Below are 24,599 nucleotides of genomic sequence, written 5' to 3' on the forward strand. Positions count from 1 at the left end.
TCTTTGCCCATTTTCTTTTGGATTTTTAATCTTGCTCTTATTTTCTTAAATAGTTTTTTATTGATATAAGGTGAACAAATTTCATGTATAATTTAGCTCTTATTATTTGGAAAAGGTCTTCATCTGTAGGGACATAGCCTTTCCGTTGTGTGCATGTTGGAAATAGGTTTTTCCTCATTTATTTTACTACACTTGATCTTAGCCAAAAGGCCAAGAAGTGATCCCCCATTTATTTTTATTTTATTCTGTTACTTTTTATTTTCCTAATTTATCTTTTATTTTTGTTAATAGGTCTTCTTACCTTCAAAATTAGATAAATATCTAAATATGTTATCTTCTAATCCTAATAGGGCCTCAGTTTTATAAAAATATATAAAAATATCTGATTTTGTTGTGGTATATGGCGTTAGGTAAGAATCTAAATTATTTTTCACCTCTGTAGTATTCCATATTAGTCCAATTATTCCAGCACCATTTATTCCATTAAAAAGGTTGGAATCCATTCTTTCTGTACTGATTTGAAATATCATCATTATCATTTGCTGAATGGAAGTTCTTGTGTGAAGTCACTTCTGATTCCATTGACCTGTCTTGTCTGTCGTTTGTACTAGAATGTTTTCTTGTGCTGTTAGTGTTATTAGCCGTTAATAAAGGGCCCATGTGTAAATTTGGGGGCGGGTGAATCATTCGAATTTCCAGAAACTTTTTTTTTTAACTTTATTTGTTTATTTGAAAGGCAGAGGAGAGGTCTTCCATCCACTGGTTTACTTCCCAGATGGCCGCAACAGCCAGAGCTGCGCGGATCCAAAACCAGGAGTCAGGAGCTTCCTCCAGGTCTCCCACGCAGATGCAGGGGCTCAAGGACCTGGACCATCTTCCACTGCTTTCCCAGGGCCACAGCAGAGAGCTGGATTGGAAGTGGAGCAGCTGGGACTTGAACCAGCGCCCAGATGGGATGCCAGCACTGCAGGCGGCGACTTTACCCATTATGCTATAGCGCCGGCCCCCAGAAACTGTTTTGAAAGAGTGAACTTTACACTAATTGTTAAAGTTCATTAGGAAGAATAAAGCCCTATTGTGACCTTTGGTTTTTTTTTTTTTTTTTTTAAATCCTACCAAGCCTTTTACTGGAACTGCTGACCAGTTCTAAGATGCGCTGATGTGATTCCTCTCCTCTCCCCTTGGCTACCCTGGGCCTGGCAGTCTGGTAGTGCTCAGTGTCTCAGTGCCCAGAGGTGGGCAGGAATTGCTCTGAGTACTGGGCAGTGACTGGGTCATGAAAAAGACGTTGACCCTGGGACTGGTGTGTCTCTGCAGACCAGGAAACTGCGGCTGTCCGTTCTGTTTAGGTGGAGTTCTATGGAACCTTGGTTCTTGTACTTTGAATTTTTAGTTTTTCCTTTTTGACTTTTTTAGTTTTGTTTTTTTGTATTAAAGGTGATAGGCACACCACATTTAGGGAGCTGTTTAAGATAGGTCATCAACATTTTTGTTTGTTAGAGAACTTGTATTTTCTCTCCTCAGTTCTGTTTGTCTAACAGACATCGAATACTTACTGTGCAGAAAGACTGCAAGGTGCCGTATGTGCATTATCTTATTTCAGTCTCAGAGTAACCCCGTGGTCGCCATGTAGCGTCCTCGTGTAGGAAAGCACACAGAAAGGGTCAGAAAGTTGACCAGGTCCACACAGAGAGTGGCAGACACGGAATCAGAATTGAGGTGATTTGTTTCAAGCCACTCTGCTGTGAGCTCCAGGCTCCTGTCTGGACCCCCACAAATGCAGAGCAAATCCCTGTCTTGCAGTACTGAGTGTGTGGGTTTGGCAATGTCCAGCCTCTCTCCTCCCCTGCCACATGCCACAGGCTGGTTCAGAGTGCCCGTCTGCCCAGCTGTTCCTGATGGCTGTGAACCCTCCCCTCTGCTGGCCTGCAGGAGCCCAGGGTCCATGTGTGTAGTGAGAAGGCCCCTTCTGTATTAGTGAATGAACCTGCCCTAGCTGCAGGTGCTGTTTGGGGGAAGGAGGCAGTACACCCATCTGAAGAGCGTTTCCTCTGCTGGGAGCCTCTCTCCAGCCACCTGCTGCTCTGCAGTTTGCCCTGGGCCTCTGCCAGCCTCCTGTCCTCTCCCAAGGAAAGCAGAGCGACTCAGGGAGTGGGAATCAGCCTACGACAGACAAGTTGCTGGCTGTTTTGTTTGCCCAAGTCCTCACCAGGCCGCCCCTGGGGCTTCCTGCAGCCCTTGACTGGAGTCCAGCAGGTAGAGAGTACATCTTGCTGAGGCTCAGAAGCCACTCCAGCCGGGGTCTCAGCCTGCTTTCTTCACGCCCTGAGTGAAAGGAAACGGACTGGAAGGCTGTTTAAAAACTAAAGCTGATGGCAAGGCGCTCCGCTACGCTCACAGAAAGAGCAGCTCTTCACATTTATCTTTGGTGCTGTGGGTTCCTCTTTGGGCCTGGGCCTGGGCCTGGGCCTGGCAATAGCCTTGCTACTGAGGTTTTCCCTTAAGATTCTTCAACATAAAATTTTCCTAAGAATGAAAGATCCCACCTAGTCTTGCTGAACTTCAAAACAAATGTACATTTTAGTACCCATTCCAGCTGCCAAATGAAACTAAATGTAGAAATTCCTTTAGGGAAACAAATTCTATCTTATCAAAGATGTCTTCACCTTTTCCCATCCTTGTTTTTCTTTGACCTTACTAAAAAACTTTAGAAATTTATGTATTTCCTAGTTTAATGTTAACTGTGGCCATAGAATACTTCCTTTTTTTTTTTTAAAGATTTATTTATTTACTTGAGAGATAGAGTTAGAGGGAGAAGCAGAGAGAGAGGTCTTCCATCTGCTGATTCACTCCCCAAATGGCCACAGTAGCCAGAGCTGAGCTGATCTGAAGCCAGGAGCCAGAAGCTTCTTCCAGGTGTCTCATGTGGGTGCAGGGGCCCAAGCACGTGGGCCATCTTCTACTCCTTTCCCAGGCCATTAGCAGAGAGTTGGATTGGAAGAGGAACAGCCAGGACAAGAACCAGTGCCATTTGGGATACTGGCACCACAGGTGGAGGCTTAGCCTACCATGCCACAGTGCTGCCTCTAGACTACTTCCTTTTAAAGTGATATTTTTTAGCAAGAGAGGTAACAGAGAAGATGAGTGAGGACAAACCTGAGATTCAGATCAGGTAACTCGGGATGCGGGGGGCAAGGGAGACTTGCAGAAGAGATTGCAACAGCAGTCCTATTCTCAAGACCTCCACAGTGAGGTAGGGTGGTGGTGTTACTGCCTGCAAGCGTGGCTGATGCACTGCTATGCTGTGCACAGATCTCTCTGCCTGTAATCATCTGTAATAAAAAGTTTAAATAAATGCAGTAAATAAAGTTTTATTGTAGAGAGCCTCTCGCCTCTCAGCACTTTGAAAGTGCCACTGTGTTGTGTTGTGTTGTGTTGTGTTTTAAAGATTTACTTATTGGAAGAGTTACACAGAGAGAAAAGGAGAGGCGGGGTTGGGGGGTCCTTCCATCCAGTGGTTCACTCCCCATTTGGCCGCAGCGGCCGGCGCTGCGCCGATCCGAAGCCAGGAACTTCTTCCGGGTCTCCCACGCAGGTACAGGGGCCCAAGGCCTTGGGCCATCTGCTGCTTTCCCAGGCCATAGCAGAGAGCTGGATGGGAAGTGGAGCAGCTGGGACTGAACCTGTGCCCATACGGGATGCCGGCACCACAGGTGGCGGCGGCTTTATGTGCTACACCACAGCACCGGCCCCACTCCACTGTGTTCTGTGATGCTGTGGTGCTGTTTGCATTTTAAATCCAAGTGTATTAAGTTCAGTGCCTCCAGGACTTGGAGCGGACAGCCCCTGAGCAGCTGGTTTTGTGTGAGCTGTGAGTCCGGGAAATGACTCCTCGGAGGAGGAGCAGCATGGGTGGTAGCTGTGGGCATTAGGCCACTGTCCTGTGAGGTACGTGGGCCTGTGTTCCATTGATCGTCTTGTTGATAGAGTGACTTAAGGGAAAGGAAGATACTAGCGGGCTCTCTGCCAAACCAGGCTGAAGCATTACCCGTTCTACAAGGAAGAGCAAATGCAAATTGCTACCGAAGACAGCTGCTCCCCCTTGGAACCGGGTATTTTTTACATAAAGGGGAGGGGCATTCTCAGTGACCTGGAAAGTGTACCTCTTAAAAAACGAGATGTGGAGAGCTTTGAAAGAGTGAGAGAGAGAGAGAGAATCTTTCATCTGCTAATTCACTCCCCAGATGGCCACAATGGCCAGCTCTGGGCCAGGCCAAAGGCAGGAGCCCAGAGTTTCATGTGGGTGGCAGGGGCCCAAGTACTTGGGCCATCTACCACTGTTTTCCCAGGCCATTAGCAGGGCACTGGATTGGAAGTGGAGCAGCCGGGACACAAACTGATGCCCGCATGGGATGATGGTGTGGAAGGTGGCAGCTTTACCACCACACCACAATGCTGGCCCCAAATCAGGGTCTTTTCCATGGCCTCTGATTACACTGGAGCTTGATGTGGTAACTACATGCGTCAGAATTATTTTAAGGAATAGTGGTAGCCATATTTTACTTTAGAAGTCAGAGTCGGAGCTGGCGTCTGGCACAGCAGGTTAAGCCACTGCTCTGCAGCACCAGCATTCCATATGACATCTTCAACTCCCTGCTGCTCCACTTCTGATCCAGCTCCCTGCCGTACACCTAGGAAGGCAGGGCGACCCGCGTGCTTGGGTCTCTGCACTTATGTGGGATACTGGGCTGGCATTCCTGGCTCCTGGCTTTGACCTGGCCCAGCTCCAGCCATTGCAGCTATTTGGGGAATGAACCAGAGGGTGAAAGATACTCTTTAAATAATCTGCCTACTTTTAAGACTTTGTGAGATTCAATTGTACCTACCACATGCATGATGTGTTAAAAAACACATACAAAAAAGGAAGTCAGAATCAAGATAAATCTTAACAGAGGCAAATAAATACGTGGTGTGAAAATCTAAGATCTAACGCTGCACTGTCCAAATGGTAGATGTTAGCTTCATGTGACTGAACTTAAATACAAGCTAATTGAAATTAAATATAGTTTTAATGATGTTATGACTTTCTTTTAGGATTTATTTACTTATTTGAAAAGCAGAGTTACAGAGAGAAAGGGAGAGAGAGATCTTCCTTCTGCATGTTCACTCCCCAAATAGCCACAGTTAAACGCTTGAATGAAAGATTTTAAACTTTTTAATACTTTTTTCAAAGATGTGTTGATTTATTTATATGAAAGTCTGAGTTAGAGAGAAGGAGAGACAGAGAGCGAGAGATTTCTCATCTCCTGGTTCATTCCCTGGATGGCCACAATGACCAGTGCTAGGCCAAGCCAAAGCCAGGAGCGAGGAGCTTCATCCAGGTCTCCCAGGTGGGTGGCAGAGACCCACACACTTGGGCCATCTTCTGCTGCTTTTCCCAGGCCGTTAACAGGGAGCTGGATCAGAGGTAGAGCAGCCAGGGCATGAACTGGTACCCATATGAGATGGCATTCCAGGCAGCAGCTTAGAATGGTAATACAGTGGCTGTATTACCCACTCCACCACCGGCCCTTTATTTATTTATTATTTTAAGATTTATCCATGGGACCAGTACTGTGGCTTACCAGGTAAAGCTGCTGCCTGCAGTGCCGGCATCCCATATGGGCACTGGTTCAAGTCCTGGCTGCTCCACTTCCAATCCAGCTCTCTGCCGTAGTCTGTGAAAGTAGGAGAAGATGTCCCAAGTCCTGGGGCCCCTGCACTCACGTGGGAAACTGGGAAGAAGTTCCTGGCTCCTGGCTTCAGATCAGCCCAGCTCCAGCCATTGTGGCCATCTGGGGGGTGTTTCTCTCTGCCTCTGCCTTTTTGTAACTCTGCCTTTTAAATAAAGTAAATAAATCTTTAAAAAAGATGTATTCATTTCCTGTTTTAAATGTTGAGTGGCCACACATGTTCTGAGGTATTGGGTTTTTAATTCACTTGGCATTTATTCTTATTTATTTATTTATTTATTTTGACAGGCAGAGTGGACAATGAGAGAGACAAAGAGAAAGGTCTTCCTTTGCCGTTTGTTCACCCTCCCCAATGGCCGCCACGGCCGGCGCGCTGATCCAATGGCAGGAGCCAGGTACTTATCCTGGTCTCCCATGGGGTGCAGGGCCCAAGCACTTGGGCCATCCTCCACTGCACTCCCTGGCCACAGCAGAGAGCTGGCCTGGAAGAGGGGCAACCGGGACAGAATCCGGCGCCCCGACCGGGACTAGAACCTGGTGTGCTGGCGCCGCAAGGCGGAGGATTAGCCTAGTGAGCCGTGGCGCCGGCCTGTTTATTCATATTTAAATTGAAGCAGGCACATATACCAGCAGTGATTTTGCAGACACAGAACATTTCCTCGGTGCAGAGATCTCTGGGGTGGTGCTGATCGACAGGCTGGAGGGCTGGGTGTTTGACCTGGCGGTTAAGACGCAGTGAGCATGCCCACGTCCACACGGAGCACCTGGATTCAGTGCCTGCCCCTGGCTCCTGACTCCAGCTTCCTACTAATGCAGACCCTAGGAGGCAGCAAGTGAGTGGCTCATCGCCACACCTGCGGAGATGTTGATTCAGTTCCTGACTCCTGATTCAGTCCAGCCCAGCTCTAGCCATCCCAGTCATTTGGGAAATAAACCAGCAGATAGGAGCTCTTTCCCTCCCCCGCTCCTTCCCTGTGTGTGTGTGTCCCCATCTCTTTCTTTTTGTGTATGTGTCTCTGCTTCTCAAATAATTTAATAATATAAATTTTCAAATAATTTTATTAAGAATTAGGGCAAGGGGCAGACATTGTGTGGCAGATAAAGCCAGTGCCTGCAGTGCCAGCATCCCATATGGGCACCAGTTCAAGTCCCAGCTGCTCCTCTTCCAATCCAGCTCTCTGCTATGGCCTGGGAAAGTAGTGGAAAATGCCCCAAGCACTTGGGCCCCTGTGTCCATGTGGAAGACCCGGAAGAAGCTCCTGTGGCTTTGGCCTGGCCCAGCCTAGGCCATGGCAGCCATTTGGGGAGTGAACCAGCAGATGGAAGATCTCTTTCTCTATAACACTGCCTTTCAGATAAATAAGTAAATATTTTTAGGAACAATAAAATAAAAATTAAGGTTATAGGGGCCAACACTGGTGTAGCGGGTAAAGCCGCTGCCTGCAGTGCCGGCATCTCATATGCGCGCCAGTTCAAGTCCTGGATGCTCCACTTCCGATCCAGCTCTCTGCTATGGCCTGGGAAAGCAGTGGAAGATGCCCCAAGTCCTTGGGCCCCTGCACTCACGTGGGAGACCCGGAAGAAGCTCCTGGCTTCAGATTGGCACACTTCCAGCCGTTGTGGCCAATTGGGGAGTGAATCATTGGAAAGAAGACCTCTCTCTCTCTCTCTCTCTCTCTCTCTCTCTCTCTCTCTCTGCCTCTCCTCTCTTTGTGTAACTGTTTCAAATAAATAAATAAATCTTTTTTAAAACAGGCTATAGCAAAAGTAGTGTGACCTTCTGGCAGGTCGTGTCCCCAGCCTGGGAAGGCCACACTTACGCTTCAGGAACCTTGTCTCACGGTGACCTCCGCTCACAGACAGCGTGGCTTTGCTTTAAAAAAAAAGAAAAAAATAGGCTGCCCATGTGACGCAGTAATCCGCAGCCGGTGAACAGCAGGCCAGGAGGGTTGCAAGCAGAGTGGCCTATTTTTATGCACTGCAGAGTCCAAGCAGGAAAACCTGAGACAGGAGGCAGTGGTGACACGGAGCTTCACTCTCTGATCTATTCATGACCCAGGCCACTTGCGTATTTCCACGGCGATTCCTCACTAATGCGAGTTTCTCTTCGTGGCTAAAGTATCCACAGCCAGGTGCTCAAGTGAATTTATAGTGGCCCCACAAAGATCAAATGTCCAAAAGCCTGGTGGCTCACAGAGCTGAAAAGACGTTACTGTTGGATGAAGTCCCGATTTCACCGTGAACATGGCTGCCATGGGACATGGGACGCAGAAGCAGACAATGAGGCCCTCAGTAGAACACTCCGAGAAGTGCATGCTCCCCTGCACGGTGTGTCACGCGGCCCTTTGGTGACGGGGAGGCAGGGAGAGTGCGGTGGGGACTTTGTGCCCCTGAAGTGCAGAGCACCTTCCAGAATAGCTCTTGGGAGGCGGTGACCCTCCTCTGACCGCCCGGCTCCTCCCGCCCAGGGAAGCGCTTGAAGGCGCTGACTATTCAGTCTCAGTGCCGGTGGCGCCATGAGCACGCGGCTCCCGTCGACTGCTCCCCCTGCTGCGTGGCGGCGGGGTTCATCTCCAGAGGGCTCCCTCTTCCCGCTTCCGGGACAGAGTCTAGGGCCCCGCTGCTAGGCCTGCATTCTGGAGGAGGTGGGGATCCCCACGGAGAGTGCCCACGTCAGGAAGCTTCTGTTCGGAGGGGAAGGTAGTGGGTCCCGCGGACAGATGAGATGCACTTCTGGGATTCCCCGGCCTTTCCTGCCCGTCTTCAGACACAGCCCCACCACTGGAGGAGTTTGCGGTGGGCAGGTCTCTTTGCCTCCCTCAAACACTGAGCTGGGTACGCATCAGCACGTCAGAAGGGCCGTCTGCCTGGTGAGAGTGCCCCTGCCTGCCTGCCGGCGTGGTTCAGCCTGTCTCTCCCAGGACGGTCTGCAAGCCGCAAGGGTCTCTGCCCTCCCCCGGTTACTCACTGATGTGGCCTCAGCACTCACTTGTATGTTAGGAACTGCTAGTTCAGGCTTTGCTGCTCAAAGTCTTAAAGACTACAGAACAAAAGAAATGGGAAGCCAGGAGCTTGGAATTCATCCAGATCTCTCATGTGGACATCAGGGGCCCAAGAACTTGAGCAGTCTTCTGCTGCCTTCCCAGACCATGAGAAAGGAGCTGGATCAGAAGTAGAATAGCCGGGATTTGAACTGGCATTCACCTGGGCAGCTGGTGTTGCAGGCCAAGGCAGGCTTAACTAACCCTGTGCCACATGCTGGCCCTGGTCCCTATTCTTAGATGAGTGTGCAGAGGCCATTTCCTGCAGATGTAGCATTCAGATGCCATCTGTGTGAAAGGCTGGACGCTTCCAGAGCTGACTCCTCATGGCCCAGAGGCAGTTCATCTGGGCTGTCAAGCCATGCAGGCCTAGCTGTGGTCTGTGTCAGGTCTTCCCACATGGGAAACCTGGTGAGTAAACAGGACACCAGTCTGAGGGATGTTTTGGGCAGAGACTTGGGCCAGGGCTGTTGGGTGGGAATACCCCTAGAGGGTCCCTGCCATTTGGCAGATGGATACCACTGACGCTGCCCAGTGTCCCCAAGGCCAAGCCACATGTTTATCTCATTCCCCTTCTTGTTAGGGTTTCAGATATTTCTCCTCCTCCTCCCCCACTTTCTCCCTCCTCCTCCTCCTCCCCATCTTCCTCCTCCTCCCCCCCTCCATTTATTTTTTATTTGAAAATGTTACGGAGACACAGAGGCAAAGAGAGAATCTTCCATCTGCTGGTTCACTCCCCAAATGGCCACAACAGTCGGAGCTGGGCTGATCCAAAGCCAGGAGCTTCCTCCAGGTCTCCCACACAGGTGCAGGGGCCCAAGGCCTTGGGCCATCTTCCACTGCTTTCCCAGGCCATAGCAGAGAGCTGGATCGGAAGTGGAGCAGCTGAACTGGAACCGGCACCCATATGGGATGCCGGCACTATAGGCAGCAGCTTTACTTGCTACACCACAGCACCGGCTCCTCAGGTCTTTCTGAGTCTTATGTGAAATGCAGACAGTGATCTTAGATGATTCCAGGTCCTGAGAACCAAGACAGCTTAGCTGCCTGTCACTGCCGGCAATATTCTGTAAAAGGGATTTTTATTTTGCGGGCATATCAAATCCAAAGCTATAATTGGACAAGTTTAATGGAAGTCATTTCTATTCCATACATGGATGAAAAAGCAGGTTTTAATTGAACATGTTAAAGGGTCAGTAATCCTGTTCATGCAGGCATCACATTATAACAGGACAGATTCTTCCAGAATAAAAAATGTCAGGTTTGTGGGTAAAGGGGACTTTCCTTTTTTTTAATTTATGCTTCCACTGGGATTTTGAAGGAATGTCAGCACACTGTTATTAACTCTCATAGCTTGCACAGCGCAGCCAGGGTGATTTGGGGCCCTCTGGCTCTCAGGTTACCTGGGTAAATACAAGGGTTCACTTCCCAGCGCCCAGCTCTGCCATTGGCTTAGTAAGCAGCGAGTGTGCAGAGCCCAGCAGCAGCAGTAATCTGAACAGGATAAACATGCTTCCTCTTTGTGCGATGCCTCCTCCTGCCAGGAGCAGGATATCAAATGAAGGGGAGCTTGTGGCTGGAGCCAGTCAAGTGAATGTCTAAGTGGCACCTGCCTCATCCTCTGCTTCCCGGGCCGCCCACCGCACATCTGCTCCCAACAAAGCCCCTTTTCTCCTCCGGTTGGTCAGACTGAGGGCAAAGGCCCCACCAAGAGACATCCCGGTTTTGCTTTGTCAGCACAATTGCCTGTGACATAATTGCACCAAATCTTTTTTATTAGAAAGGCCCCAATTTAGAGATTTTCAGGGTCTGAATGGAATTTTCAAAGTGAAATTGATAGAAAAAAAATTGCCATTGTAAAGGCAGCAGTTGGATCTGAGCATCATTGAAGGGTTCTAAACATGGAAACGGAGACACGGTTCTGAAGGAGGCTACCAAGATCTTGCCGTGGGAGAGGCTCCCTGGACTGGCGTCCCGCAGTTCTGGCTTTGCGGCCCAGCCTCTTACTTCCTGTAGCACTATAACATGTGCCTGCACTGCATTGCTCTCCAGTGCTCATAGAATTTCTCCCACGGAGCCCTGGGCGGCTGCAAGGAGTTAAAATAAGAGGATGGGCTGGGCAGGGAAGGAAAGAACCCGTGATAGAACTGAGGGAAGTGCTGAGGAAGTACAAAGCATTCTGCTCCAGGCTTTTAGATCTGAACGAAGGCAGTGCTTTTAGCCTTATAGTGTGTGTGTGTGTGTGAGAGAGAGAGAGAGAGAGAGAGAGAGAGAAATGCACATCTGTTAGTTGTGGGGCTGGCATTGTGGCGTGGAGGGTAAAGTGGCCGCCTACAATGCAGGCATCCTACATGGGCACCAGTTTGTTTGCAGCCGCGTGGGAGACCCAGGGGAAGCCCCAGGCTTCAGCCTGGCCCAGCGCTGGCCATTGCGGCCATCTGGGTAGTGAACCAGCTGAAGGAAGATGTGTCTCTTTTAACAACTTTTTCCTCTGAGAATCTGGCATCCTTTCCTTGCCCTTTCCCCTCAAAGAATTGCTGAATTAGAGGAGGTAAAGTAAGAGTGTCCACTTTCCACCGACCCTCTCCCCAGGCTGCCTGAGGCTTCACAGCCCTGCTGCTGGGTTGGAGAGTTCTTCCCGCAAGGAGCCTCACTAACAAGAGGCTCTGTGAACGCTTGGGGCCCAGAGTGGATGTATGAATTGCTTGTTCTGCAGACAACATGGAGTGTGGACAGCACGCCTGGGGGTGGGACACGGGGCTGCTAGTATCTTCCCTTCTCAGGGACTCCAACCCAGAACAGGATCTTTACCCTTGCTTCTGCCATTTGTCTGCCTCCAGTAGCTCCTGTACAGTTGCTTTGACTTGTGGGAGAAAACACACATGAAATTACATGGTGCACACATAATGTTATTGATCCTCATAGCAGCCCTAGACAGAAGTGGCCTGTGGGTTCATCACGGTAAATGTAGTCAGCTCTTGGAGTTGTCACCTACAGATTATCTGCCAGGCAGATTGCTCGTGACACATTTTAAATCCAGGACAGCGTAAGCCATCTCCTCCTACCCTGCCCAGCTGCTTCGTACTTAGGGAGCACAAATTAGTTTTCATATTAGCTTAAGGAAGACATAATTAGGAAGGTAAGTCTGCATTGTAAATTCCAGTTTAGTGAGGGAGGTTTGGGGGAAATGATGGATGCTCCCTGTAGCTCAGGTAGGTTTTTAAAAGCTTGTGCACCATGAGTATGCAGTGAGCTGGCACGTTTACTGATGGACTCCTGAAACCTCCTTGGGTGGGCATCAGAGATGCACCTGCCCTGTGGCCCTGGAGTGTGCGGTGGAAGCTGCAGAGCCACAGAGCTTCCAGTGGCTTTCACAGTTCTTACGTGGTCTCTGGACGGCAGACTGTGCAGGTTGCAAGAAGACCCCAAAGGGGGAAAGAGGAAAGCAGCTGGGTGGAGTGAGTCGAGGCTGCCGCAGGCGCTGCCCTGGCTGGCGTGGAAGCCGCGGTTCCTCTCTGCTGCGCCTGCCAGTTAATAACCTTGGTAACGTGACTTTCTGGTGTTGGCACTCCTTTTTCGTTTGTTAGCTGGGATTCTTTTATGAAGAACTTGACTACAGTGACAGTTTGGCCATGCCAAGGGCAGTTCAGATGGGATCGGCAGAATGCTTTATCAAGTAGAAGGTATCCTCCTGTGTGACTGTCAGACCCATGACTGTCAGTTTACTCCACTTTCCAGTCAGGCATCTTCAGGTCATCTCAGTGTCTACAGCAAAGAAAATTTTACCTTTGATCTGCTCTTAGAAAGTTTAAGGTCTGGGGTTTTTCCTAAATGGTACTGTATAGATTATGTTAAATAGGGGAATGAAAAGCCAAGGGCACATCTTTGAAGCATCATTATCTCAGTCTCTCCCTGTTCAGGTGTGAAAAACCAGGGCTGGGATGGGTACCTGACCTTCATTGTACTACTCTTCCTTCCTTTGTGCCGATCTGAAATTTTCCATCAGAAGAATTTTGGAAAAATGTAACAGGGAGGCTGCCGTTGTGGCACAGCAGGTTAAGCTGTGTCAGAGCCAGTTCAAGTCTCCACTCTTCCGCTTCCGACTCAGCCCCCTGCTAATGTGCCTGGGAAAACAGCAGAAGACGGTCCAAATGCTTGGGCCCCTGCACCTTATGGGAGATCTGGGTGGAGTTCCTAGTTCTTGGCTTTGGCCTGGCCCAGCCCTGGTCACTTGGGGAGTGAACCAGCAGATGGAAGATCAGTATCTCTCACTCACCCTCTCTCCCTTTCTCCATCTCTCTCTATCATTCTGCCTTTCAAGTAAATAAAACAAATCTCTCAAATAATAATAACAATGGAAAAGTAAATCCATCTCTGCTCCTCACGCTGGGTCGCTCCTGCCCGGGCCCTGCTGCTCGTTTCTGTACTTGACTGCTTCAGACTCTCGCATAGCCTGCGCAGGGCTCCTGCGGTTTCCAAGATCTTCCCTGCACTCTGTTTAAAACTATTGGTTTGGGACTGGCGCCATGGCACAGTAGTTTAATCCTCTGCCTGTGGTGCTCTTATGGGCACTGGTTCTAGTCCCAGCTGCTCCTCTTCCAGTCCAGCTCTCTGCTGTGACCTGGGAGGGCAGTGGAGGATGGCCCAAGTGCTTGGGCCCTGCACCTGCATGGGAGACTAGGAGGAAGCACCTGGTTCCTGGCTTCGGATCGGCTCAGCTCCAGCCGTTGTGGCCATTTGGGGAGTGAACCAATGGAAAAAAGACCCCTCTCTCTCTCTCTCTCTCTCTCACTCACTCTCACTGTCTGTAACTCTACCTCTCAAATAAATAAATAAAATATTTTTAAAAAGATAAAAAATTTAAAAATAAAACTGTTGATTCCTTATGTATTACCCATTTGCTACCCATTGGTATGAGCTTTATTCCAGAATGGTTTTTCTGAGTAAGTCTGGAGATTATCTAGAGGGGAAGAAAAACCCTTGGGTGCTGAGTGCTACCCAGTAGACCAAGGCACCTGTGGGGCTGCTAGTGACTTCAGGGGAGTATTCAGCACTCGCCAGATGTAAGGCATATTTTAATCCATAAATCCCTCAGATGTACCCAAAAGCCTTGGATTTGGAAAATGCGGAAGAGGAAGATTAAATGTTCCAAAGGCAGCTAATATAACCGAAAGTGAGCTACTGGGAAAGAAGTGATTTTTTTCTCTTTACCCCTTGTCTTCCTATCATGAGGGTGCCTGGCTTTCCTTTAGTTGATATTGGCATTCATTTCATGACCTTCCTTCCTCTTTCTGTGTCTCCCTCTCTCCCTTTATTTATTTATTTATTTTTAAGATTTTGTCTATTTGAGAGGCAGAGAGAGAGAGAGAGAGGTCTTCCATCTGTTAATTCAATCCCCAAATGACCCCAACAGTCAGAGCTGGGCCCATCTGAAGCCAGGAGCCAGGAGCTTCTTCTGGGTCTCCCACATGGGTGCAGGGGTCCAAGCACTTGGGCCATCCTCCACTGCTTTCCCAGGTGCAATAGCTCTTACCTTTGTCTCTTTCTATGCCAATATACTCCGTGCTTGTTCTTCATACGAGAGCAGCTTTGCTTAGATGGCAGGCACTGTGTAAATGAGGATTTTTAAGGGACTTGCCATCGCCTTTCACCCCAGAAACACCTGTCGATACCCCTAACGACTCTAAAGCATCAGAGCTTACTTAAATAATGTGTGTGGTTCCATCTCTTCTGCCTCCTGGCTCCCTATTTAAGCAGTGTTTTCCTGACCTGCATGGTTAGCTCTCGTGTCCATAAGCTGTAGTAGGTGTGAGGTCGTAGTTTCCTTTGGGTTTTAACTCTTCCACCAACTGTTGTGTTTATTATTTGTTTAGTTCTCTGTTTTTCTCTCAGAACCATCAATATTTTTTCTCCCAACTAAAGATAGTTCCATGACCAACTTGGAAGGCCTTTGGGCTGGAAGATTCAGTTACAGCAAACAATTCCCAAAGGTTTCCTGACTTGTGAGGGCAATGAAAGGCCCATTCTTCCCAGGTGACTGTCCTGCTCTATCGTGTCACAGCTGGGGGGGGTGGGGAGGGCTGCAGGTCCCATAACTGACCAGACCTGCAGCCCCTGTGCTGTTTGGCTCTTGCCTGTTCTATGAATTTCTGGGGTTGAGAAATGTGTCGGAGGAATGACCTCGTACCATCCTGCCCTGCGTAGTGCTGACCGCAGTGAAGCCTACAGTGCTGAGTTACTCATGCCCAGGGTCAGCGACTGTTTTGCCTTTGCCATGGTGCATTCCCACTGCCAGTCTGACCACTGCCGTGCTTCACCAGGGAGCTGCCTGCCTGTCCATCTGCCCCGATTTCACGGCTTTTATCTCTAATCTGTACATCTTTGAAGGCCTGTGGCGAACGCCGTGCTTCCTGGCAGGGGCGAATCCGTGCTGAAAGGAGATCTGTGCCGTCTCTGCGGTCCTCGCTGCTTCCCGAGAGCATTAGTCTGGCAGCTGTGGCCCAGCGAGACTGCACCGGCCCCTCACTCAAAGACACCTTTGAAAAGCAGCCAGTGTCTGCTGCACACCCACTGTGTGCCGTAGCAGACTGCACCATTGTCAGCGCATCTAGTAATTAGTAGGTAGCTAGTATTAGTAATTACCATTTACTTAGGAAGCTAAGGCTCCCAAGCTGTTACGTGGCAGGACCAGTATTCCGCTGTATGGCAGTATCTAAATTGGATGAACCAGTGCTCCCTCCCTGGGGAGCCTTAACTGGAGCTGAACAGCCCGCTCTGCCCCCGTATCAGGTGCACCTGAACTGCCATACTGTACAGCCCATCGCTATAGCACCCTAAGAAACTTGTAGAAAATGTCTGACTTCATTCTGAAGCAGAATAAAAGACCTCCTGGCTCTTCAGGCCATGGAGGTCAAGCCTAAAGGGAGTGGAGTCAAGTTTCTGAACATCTTCAAGAACACGATCAGTCATAAGCTGTCATCATATTCGAGTATTGAGCACCTGCTATGGAGAAGTTGTTCATTATCCAGAGACATGGTCCTACCAACAGTTTAAGTGAGGATATTTATTTAGAGCATTTATTATTATCATTTATATATTTATATAGAGCATTTATTATATTATTATTTACTATATAATATATATAAATACTGTAATATAAAATATATTGTATTATCATTATTATATCAAACATTAGCTGAAAGAAGGGAGGAAGGGGGAGAGAGGAGGGCGGTGGGCATGCACATGTGGGTGCTACTTGGAGACAGGTTAGCATAGACTCAGTACTGAGTCGGCAGTGGAGGTGGTGAAACAAGATGGAGAGGGAACCTGGATAGACGTGAGGATTATGGGAGAGCAGGACACAGCCCAGCAGGAAATGACTGTCGGCAGAAGCTTCTGCGGGGCAGGTGTGTGGCGTCTTCGGGGCACACGGAGTGGACAGGAATGGCTGTGATGAAGGGGTCCTGCAGGGTATTTGCAGAAAGCTCACGTATGCCCCTCAGTTGTTAGCTCTGTGGACTTTATTGTTCTGGTAGTAGAAAGCCACCAAAGTAGTTTTTTTGGTGGGATGACGTGATTTTGCCAGCCAGTATTTCACGGTCTAGGTAATTATGGTATCTAGACTTACTGATCAGATCTCAAGATAATTCGAGAAGGTAATTATGGGAAAGACTGATCCCCTGAATAAATAAATAAAAATGCTACACACACACACACACAGTACAGCAGGCAGAGACCCCAGGAGAGGTCAGCAGAGATGCTCACGAACAATCAGTCCACAGTGTGCAAGTCTGTGACCCTGACCTTTAACGTTACTCTCTTTAACGTTGGCGCCCATGGTCTACCACAGCGCTCCCTGGAGCCACCGTCAGAGACAGACCACTGTAAAACTTCATGGCCTTGTTTTGCAGAACACAAGGCCAAGCTCCTTAATGTGAGCACAGGGTATTAGAAGACAAGGCCAGGCTTGTGAGCAGATGCCATAATCTACCACCCATGGATATGATTGAGAGGCTCACAGACAACCCCCTGTCCAAAAGGACATGCCCTGTCACTTACATTGCTTTAAATCTTAAATCCCAATACTAGACATGGACTATTTTGAGTCTTGAGTTGGGGGAAGGAGAACGGTTAAGAGTCTCCCATTATTTGACATAATAGTTAAAGTTTGAAAACCTGAGGTATACGTCACAGGAGCACTGACTCCTTAAATTTGGGTTCCTGCATATAGTGGAATACTGGGCAGCCACTAAAAAAATGAAATACAGTAAGACAGCTCTCTTTGTACTTTATAAGGAAATATCTTTTTGAAAGATAAGCGTGTCTGAACAGTGAGCATTGTTTGAGTGGAGAGAATACGCAGATACATATACACGCTTGCAGATGCACAGACCATGCTGGGTAGATGGTGGAGCACCCTAGAAGCCGGCCGCAGTAGTTAACTCTGGAAAGTAGGAGATGCACCTTTTCCTACACCCTCCTATAGCTTTTTCACTTTGCCCTCTGACAGAAATTAAATGCCTATAAAGTATAAATTCTCCTCTTAGGAGAATTTAGGAGTTAAACTCTAAAGAGACCTATTGCTCTAACGAAAGGAGCAAGCAGACAAAGCAGAAGCTTTTTTTTTTTTTTTTTTTTTGAGAGACAGAGTGGACAGTGAGAGAGAAAGAGAGAAAGGTCTTCCTTCCGTTGGTTCACCCTCCAATGGCCGCTGCAGCCGGTGCACTGCACTGATCTGAAGCCAGGAGCCAGGTGCTTCTCCTGGTCTCCCAAGCAGGTGCAGGGCCCAAGCACTTGGGCCATCCTCCACTGCACTCCCGGGCCACAGCAGAGAGCTGGCCTGGAAGAGGGGCAACCGGGACAGAACCAGCGCCCTGACCGGGACTAGAACCTGGGGTGCCGGCGCCACAGGCAGAGGATTAGCCTAGTGAGCCGCGGCGCCGGCCAATGGAAGCCTTTCCACCCGGTTCTAGTCTCCCTGGGGTTCTCCCCTGGCCCAGCATCAGACCTGAAGGGAGAACAAGTATTGGGTGGAGTTGTGTCCAGAGCTGGAATGGCCCGGAATCTGAATTTGCTGAGCATGTCCCCGTGTTTGAAAGGCAGGCTGACAGAGAATCATCCATCCACTGCTTCACTCCCCAGATGGCCTTAATGGCCGGAGCTCGGGCAAAGCCAGAAGCCCAGAACCCCATCCTGGTCTCCCACATGAGTGGCAAAGACCCAAATACTTAGTCCAACTTCTACTGCTTTCCCAGACACATTAGTAGGGAGCTGTGTTGAAAGTAGAACAGCCAGGACTTGAACCAGCACTCATATGGGATGCTGGCCTTGCAGGCCGTGGCTTAAACCCCTGTGTCACAATGCCTGCCCCTACTTTTTCTTTTTTCAAATAAATTTTCATGCTTGCTTTTGAGTTTAAAGAAAAGAGAATAGGGGCTGGCACTGTGGCATAGCCAGTAAAGCCATCGTCTGCAGTACTGGCATCCCATATGGGCACCAGTTTGAATTCCAGCTGCTCCATTTCCAATCCAGCTCCCTGCTATGGCCTGGGAAAGCAGTAGAGGATGGCCCAAGTCCTTGGGCCCCTGCACCCACGTGGGAGACCCGGAAGAAGCTCCTGGCTCCTGGCTTCGGATAAGCCCAGCACCAGCCATTGCGGCCATTTGGGAAGTGAACGAGTGGATGGAAGACTTCTCTCTCTTTGCCTCTGCCTCTCTCTAACTGTGCCTTTCAAATAAATAAATAAATAAATAAGGAGAGGGGAGGGGAGGGGAGGGGAGGGGAGGGGAGGGGAGGGGAGGAGAGGAGAGGAGAGGAGAGGAGAGGAGAGGAGAGGAGAGGAGAGGAGAGGAGAGGAGAGGAGAGGAGAGGAGAGGGAAAAGGGGATGGATGTTTGGCTCTGGAGGTTTAGATGTCATTGGAAACCCTTGTTCCATATCAGAGTGCCTGAGTTAAAGTCCCAGCTCCACTTCCAATTCCAGTTCCCTGCTAATGTGCACCCTGGGAGGCAGCAGTGATGGTTCCAAGTAGCTGGGTCCCTGCCACCCATGTGGGAGACCTGCACTGAGTTCCTGGCTTCTGACTTCAGCTTCTGGCTGTTTGGGGCATTTGGGGAATAAACCAGCAGATGAAAACTGCCTCTCCTTTGTGTGTCTGTCTCCTTCGCAAATAAATAAGTAAAAAATGATCATTATAAAGGCAGGGAAGATTGGCTGTGCTAGGGTGAAAGGACTGAGGTTTCTCGAGTTGTAGTACTGGGGTTCTAAAGTCTGCAGGTGTGGGGAAGGAAGGGCACCTGCTCTGCTGCTTCCCAGGGCTCAGCTCAGGTCCAGCAGCCGGTAAAGGGCTTTGAAAAGAACTAGGCGAATGCCAAGGGAGTTTTACTGCTAAGGTTGCTGTGGGGTCTCTCCAGGCCCTTCACATAGACGATGGAGGGCTCCTGTTGCTTAGTCAGTGACCCAGAACACAAGCTTGGATTAGCGTGCGCCTCTAGATTAGGGCTAATCAGAGGCAGGCTGAGCAGATGTGAGGACAGTCCCAGCCTGATTACTGTGCCTCAGCATTTAATCATCCCTCCTCCAAGGGCAGCCGGCCCGACTTAGTGCGTCCTGGCCATCCACGCCTCCGCCCCACCCCCTGCCGTGGACATCAAGGCTGCTGGGTCGGAGACGCCGAGGTGGTTTACTGTAACCCGTGTCAGCACGCGTGCTCCACAGTGAGATGGCTGAACCCATGTAGAGAGCAGTGGAATCGGGACTTCAAGGCAGTGCAGTGACCTCAGGATATGGAATTTCTCCCTCTGAAAGGCTTTTTTTAATTGGTAAATGTACTTGAGAGGCATAAAGACAGAGTTCTCCCATCCCCTGGTTCACTCCTCTAAATGCCTGAAATGGCTGAGGCTGGGCCAAGGCGGAAGCCAGGAGCTGGGGACTCAGTCGAGGTCTCCCCCATGGGTGGCAGAGACCCATGCACCTGAGCTGTTACCACTGTCTCCATGGGCTGCATTAGTGGAAAGTCTGAGCCAGCTGTCCTAACCCGCGTCTTACCCACTCGGCCAGAAGCCCGCCCCGACAGGCTCTGCAGCTGTATAGACACTGTCACGAGCTCTGCGTGGAGATGAGTTATCACTCATTTGTGGAGGCCAGATTGGCTCCTTCCCTGGCTGCGAGGAGGTACAGGAGATGTAAAAGACTGGCTTTACTTGGCTGAGTATTTTCGTTTGTTTGTTTTGTTTTTTTTTAATTTTTAAATTTTTTAAAGCTGAACACATTTCATATGTTTCATATGTGCAGATTTAGGAGCGTAGTGGTGTATTCTTTTTTTATGTTGCCTTTTTTTCTGAGCAGGGAGCTCCTGTTCTAAAACGATTTCACCAGCTTCAGACTCTCCCACTTAGCATCGGGTCCCTAGAAGGGCGGCAGGTTTTGTTCAAGAACGCAGAGAACATTTATTGAGGGGCCAGCTCTGCACTGTGAGTGGAAAATGCAGTGTCTTAACACTGCACTTGGAGTTGGCGCTCGGGTGGGCCTTGGGCACAGCGGTCTTGACACTTCTTGGATCACCTGTGTCCTGTGTTGGAGTGCCTAGAGACCCAGCCCCACTTTTGCCGTTGGTTCACCCTCCAATGGCCGCTGCGGCCAGCGCGCTGCAGCCGGCGCACCATGCTGATCCGATGGCAGGAGCCAGGTACTTATCCTGGTCTCCCATGGGGTGCAGGGCCCAAGCACTTGGGCAATCCTCCACTGCACTCCCGGGCCACAGCAGAGAGCTGGCCTGGAAGAGGGGCAACTGGGACAGAATCCGGCACCCCAACCAGGACTAGAACCCGGTGTGCCAGCGCCATAAGGGGGAGGATTAGCCTAGTGAGCCACGGCGCCGGCCCAGCCCCACTTCTTAGTCCAGCTTCCTGCTAATGGGCAACCTAGGAGGTGCAACAGGTGAGGTGTATGAGGAATGAGCCGGCAGGTGAAGGATCTGTCTCTCTCTGCATTTCAAATAAATAAAACTGATAAAACATTTTTAAGTCTGTACCGCAGAAGTTTGTACTGTTTTCCAGTATGTAGCCTTGCTGTTCCAGATGATACCCTTACGTCATTACTCTTGGAGTTGAAATCTCATTATTTGTCATGATTTTTTAATAACTTGGTGTCTATATTATAATAATCTTGAATTCTTCACCGCCAAAACAAGTAGTAATTAGTATGATGCCATTTCTCTTTTTGAACAACTTTCTTTTCTCTGAAAGTTAATATTTGCTTTGTTGAGGCAGCGAAGGGCCCTTCTGACTTCCCACCACAGAATCTCTGTCCTCCCCAGTGTGGCCCTGGAGGACCGTCTCGGTGTCATTCCCCACGGCCATGCCACGCTGCCTTAAGCCTTCATTTCACGCTGGGCAGCAAAAGGCCTCTTCAGTGAGAAACTCATGGTTTTTTCTGTTCTAGAAATTTTTTGATACTTTTTTTTTCCTGTTTTATCAGAGGTCGGTCTTCTTTTTTCATATGATTTATTTATTTTGAAAGGAAGAATTACAGGGGCATATCTTCCATCTGCTGGTTCACTCCCGAAATGGCCACCACAGCTGGGGCTGAGCCAGGCTGAAGCCAGGAGCCAGGAGCTTCTTCCGGGTCTCCCACATGGGTGCAGGGGCCCAAGGACTTGGGCCATCTTCTACTGCTTTCCCAGGTTCACTAGCAGGGAGCTGGATCAGAAGTGGAGCAGCCTGGACTGCCAGTGTCTAGGTGGCAGCTTAACCTGCTCTGCCACAGCACCGACCCCAGGAGGTTGGGCCCTCTGAAGTCTCTGTTTTCTCTACTAGTTTTTTAGATTCCATCTTTTCTCACTATCTCAGGAGATTTCCTGGACTTGTTTTCTGACCTTCTTTAGAATGTCCCTCATCTATTAGATTTTTTATTTCAGATTTGTTCTGATATTCCTTTTTTTTTTTAAGATTGGTTTATTTTGTTTGAAAATCAGAGTTACAGAGAGAGAGGAAGAGACAGAGAGAGAGAGAGAGAAAGATCTCCCATCCAGTGGTTCACTCCTCAAAAGGCCGTAACAACCAGGACTGGGCCAGGCCAAAGCCAGGAGCTTCTTCCGGGTCTCCCATATGCGTGCAGGGGCCCAAGGACTTGGTCCATTCTCCAGTGCTTTCCCAGAAGCATTAGCAAGAAGCTGGATTAGAAGTAGAACAACCAGGACCTGAACCAGCACCCATACATATGGACTGCCAGTGCTGCAGATGGCAGCGTAACCCGCTGTGCCCCAGCATGGCCCCTGTATTCCTTTTTTCTAGCATCCCATTTTTGTGGTACACACCTCTTCTGTCTCCCTGGGTGTCAGAGTCTGGATACTTTTGTTTTGTCTTCTGCTCCCTGCCTTGTGCTGCTGCCCCTGTGTGCCTCTGTGACCCGTCGGGATGCCTGGTGTGCAGGGGAGCCGCGATGGGCACAGCGTGCGGGAGAGCGTGCGGGTGCAGGCCTCCCTCCCAGCCAAATACCACCACAGGCATCGGGACCACCCAGGTCCGCCTCCCGGTGCTGTGGCTGAGCCTCGGTGTCCTGGCCTGTGTGGGCGACGGGGCGGGGGCGTGTCTTGTCAGCCACATGCCTGCTTCCGGCCACAGTGAAGCCTCCACAGGACTGCCCGCCCTCCACCCTCCGCTCTCCTCGGGTTACACCCTCCTTTCATACTGTGAGTGACAGTGTGTGAACAGCTGGTTGAGGGCTTCTTGTTCAGTTGGTTGGTTGACTCCAAAAGGTGTTTTTAAATGTTACTGGTCTGGGAAATGTAGAAATCAGGCAACCAATCAAACAACCTGGGCTTTTGTTTTTTGAAATCTTAAAAGTTATCATTTTGGCTTTTTTTAAGGTTTTTATTTTCTAATTATTTTTTCACAGATTCAGTGTAGTTGGTTTATGCAGTTCTTATAATGGTATTCCCTTCCCCCCACCCTCCCTCCTCTTCTCCTTTCTTTATAGTAAAAAGTCTTAATGCTTCACTGACTGAGAATTTTAACAAGTAAAAAGCAAAAAGACCCTAGTTAGTGGGAATAGACAATGGCTACAGAGTATAATTGAATGGAAAAAATGACCATTTCCCCCATCTCCAGTAAACTTTAAAGTAATCACAGTCGTTAAAACTGTAGTAGTATAACATTCTTAACCAGTGGTTTGTACCATGACAAAGGCATAAGACAGAGTTTTACAAAACTGTATTGGTGGCAATACTGATACAAAAATAGGCATTTCTTTTTTCTTTGTTTTTGGGGTTTTCTTCCCTTTTTTTTTTTAAATTTCGGCCCCCATATGTAAGGGAGAACACGCAGTGTTTGTCCTTCTGTGTCCATCTGATTCCCTCAGCGAGGTGTCCTGCAGTTGCGTGCATGCTGATGTACATGGTAGGATTGCGTCCTTTTTTATAGCTGAATACTATTCCACTGTGTGTGTATATGCCACATTTTCTTTGTCCATTCCTCTGAGGATGGACATGTTGGGATTGATTTCAAATTTTGGCCGTTATGAACAGACCTTGGCTTTTTAAATAAGCTGGGCTCTGCAGGGCTGGGATGCGGTTGGGGTGGTGCCAAAAGCCAGGGCAAGACAGGGAAAAGAGTTTTCCTTTTGCAGCTGGGACAGCCGGAGCCCGCGACGCAGGGAGCTGAAGGGGTAGCTCAGCGTCACGGATGAGCACGCGACTTCCTGGACGAGGCAGCGGGGCTGGCGGGCACAAGGCTGGACCTCCTCCGCAGGGTGCAGGCGGCCTGGACGAGGCAGCGGGGCTGGCGGGCACAAGGCTGGACCTCCTCCGCAGGGTGCAGGCGGCCTGGACGAGGCAGCGGGGCTGGCGGGCACAAGGCTGGAGCTCCTCCGCAGGGTGCAGGCGGCCTGGACGAGGCAGCGGGGCTGGCGGGCACAAGGCTGGACCTCCTCCGCAGGGTGCAGGCGGCCTGGACGAGGCAGCGGGGCTGGCGGGCACAAGGCTGGACCTCCTCCGCAGGGTGCAGGCGGCCTGGACGAGGCAGCGGGGCTGGCGGGCACAAGGCTGGAGCTCCTCCGCAGGGTGCAGGCGGCCTGGACGAGGCAGCGGGGCTGGCGGGCACAAGGCTGGAGCTCCTCCGCAGGGTGCAGGCGGCCTGGACGAGGCAGCGGGGCTGGCGGGCACAAGGCTGGAGCTCCTCCGCAGGGTGCAGGCGGCCTGGACGAGGCAGCGGGGCTGGCGGGCACAAGGCTGGACCTCCTCCGCAGGGTGCAGGCGGCCTGGACGAGGCAGCGGGGCTGGCGGGCACAAGGCTGGACCTCCTCCGCAGGGTGCAGGCGGCCTGGACGAGGCAGCGGGGCTGGCGGGCACAAGGCTGGACCTCCTCCGCAGGGTGCAGGCGGCCTGGACGAGGCAGCGGGGCTGGCGGGCACAAGGCTGGGCCTCCTCCGCAGGGTGCAGGCGGCCTGGACGAGGCAGCGGGGCTGGCGGGCACAAGGCTGGAGCTCCTCCGCAGGGTGCAGGCGGCCTGGACGAGGCAGCGGGGCTGGCGGGCACAAGGCTGGGCCTCCTCCGCAGGGTGCAGGCGGCCTGGACGAGGCAGCGGGGCTGGCGGGCACAAGGCTGGGCCTCCTCCGCAGGGTGCAGGCGGCCTGGACGAGGCAGCGGGGCTGGCGGGCACAAGGCTGGGCCTCCTCCGCAGGGTGCAGGCGGCCTGGACGAGGCAGCGGGGCTGGCGGGCACAAGGCTGGAGCTCCTCCGCAGGGTGCAGGCGGCCTGGACGAGGCAGCGGGGCTGGCGGGCACAAGGCTGGGCCTCCTCCGCAGGGTGCAGGCGGCCTGGACGAGGCAGC

At 50.5% G+C, this 24,599-nt stretch overlaps 1 protein-coding gene across 22 annotated transcripts in view; it reads left to right on the forward strand.

Moving 5' to 3' along the window:
- The window catches only part of NRF1 (nuclear respiratory factor 1), a 163,218-nt gene that overhangs the window by 130,237 nt on the left and 8,382 nt on the right, over window positions 1-24,599 (forward strand). For 13 of the 22 annotated variants that reach the window (XM_089328578.1, XM_089328577.1, XM_051849779.3 and 10 more), the window contains one exon: window positions 737-11,016. The exons of 6 other annotated variants lie outside the window; for them this stretch is intronic. In XM_089328578.1, coding sequence (XP_089184704.1) covers window positions 737-1,059 — 323 coding nt within the window. In that variant the 3' untranslated portion in view covers window positions 1,060-11,016. Of the gene's footprint in view, window positions 1-736; window positions 11,017-24,599 lie in introns of those variants that run through there. 3 more of the 22 variants (XR_016231027.1, XR_016231030.1, XR_016231026.1) reach the window with 3 other exon arrangements.

The sequence above is a fragment of the Oryctolagus cuniculus genome, chromosome 3 (assembly GCF_051225735.1).
Source record: "Oryctolagus cuniculus isolate XC-2025 breed Fujian yellow rabbit chromosome 3, ASM5122573v1, whole genome shotgun sequence".
Lineage (NCBI taxonomy): Eukaryota > Metazoa > Chordata > Mammalia > Lagomorpha > Leporidae > Oryctolagus > Oryctolagus cuniculus.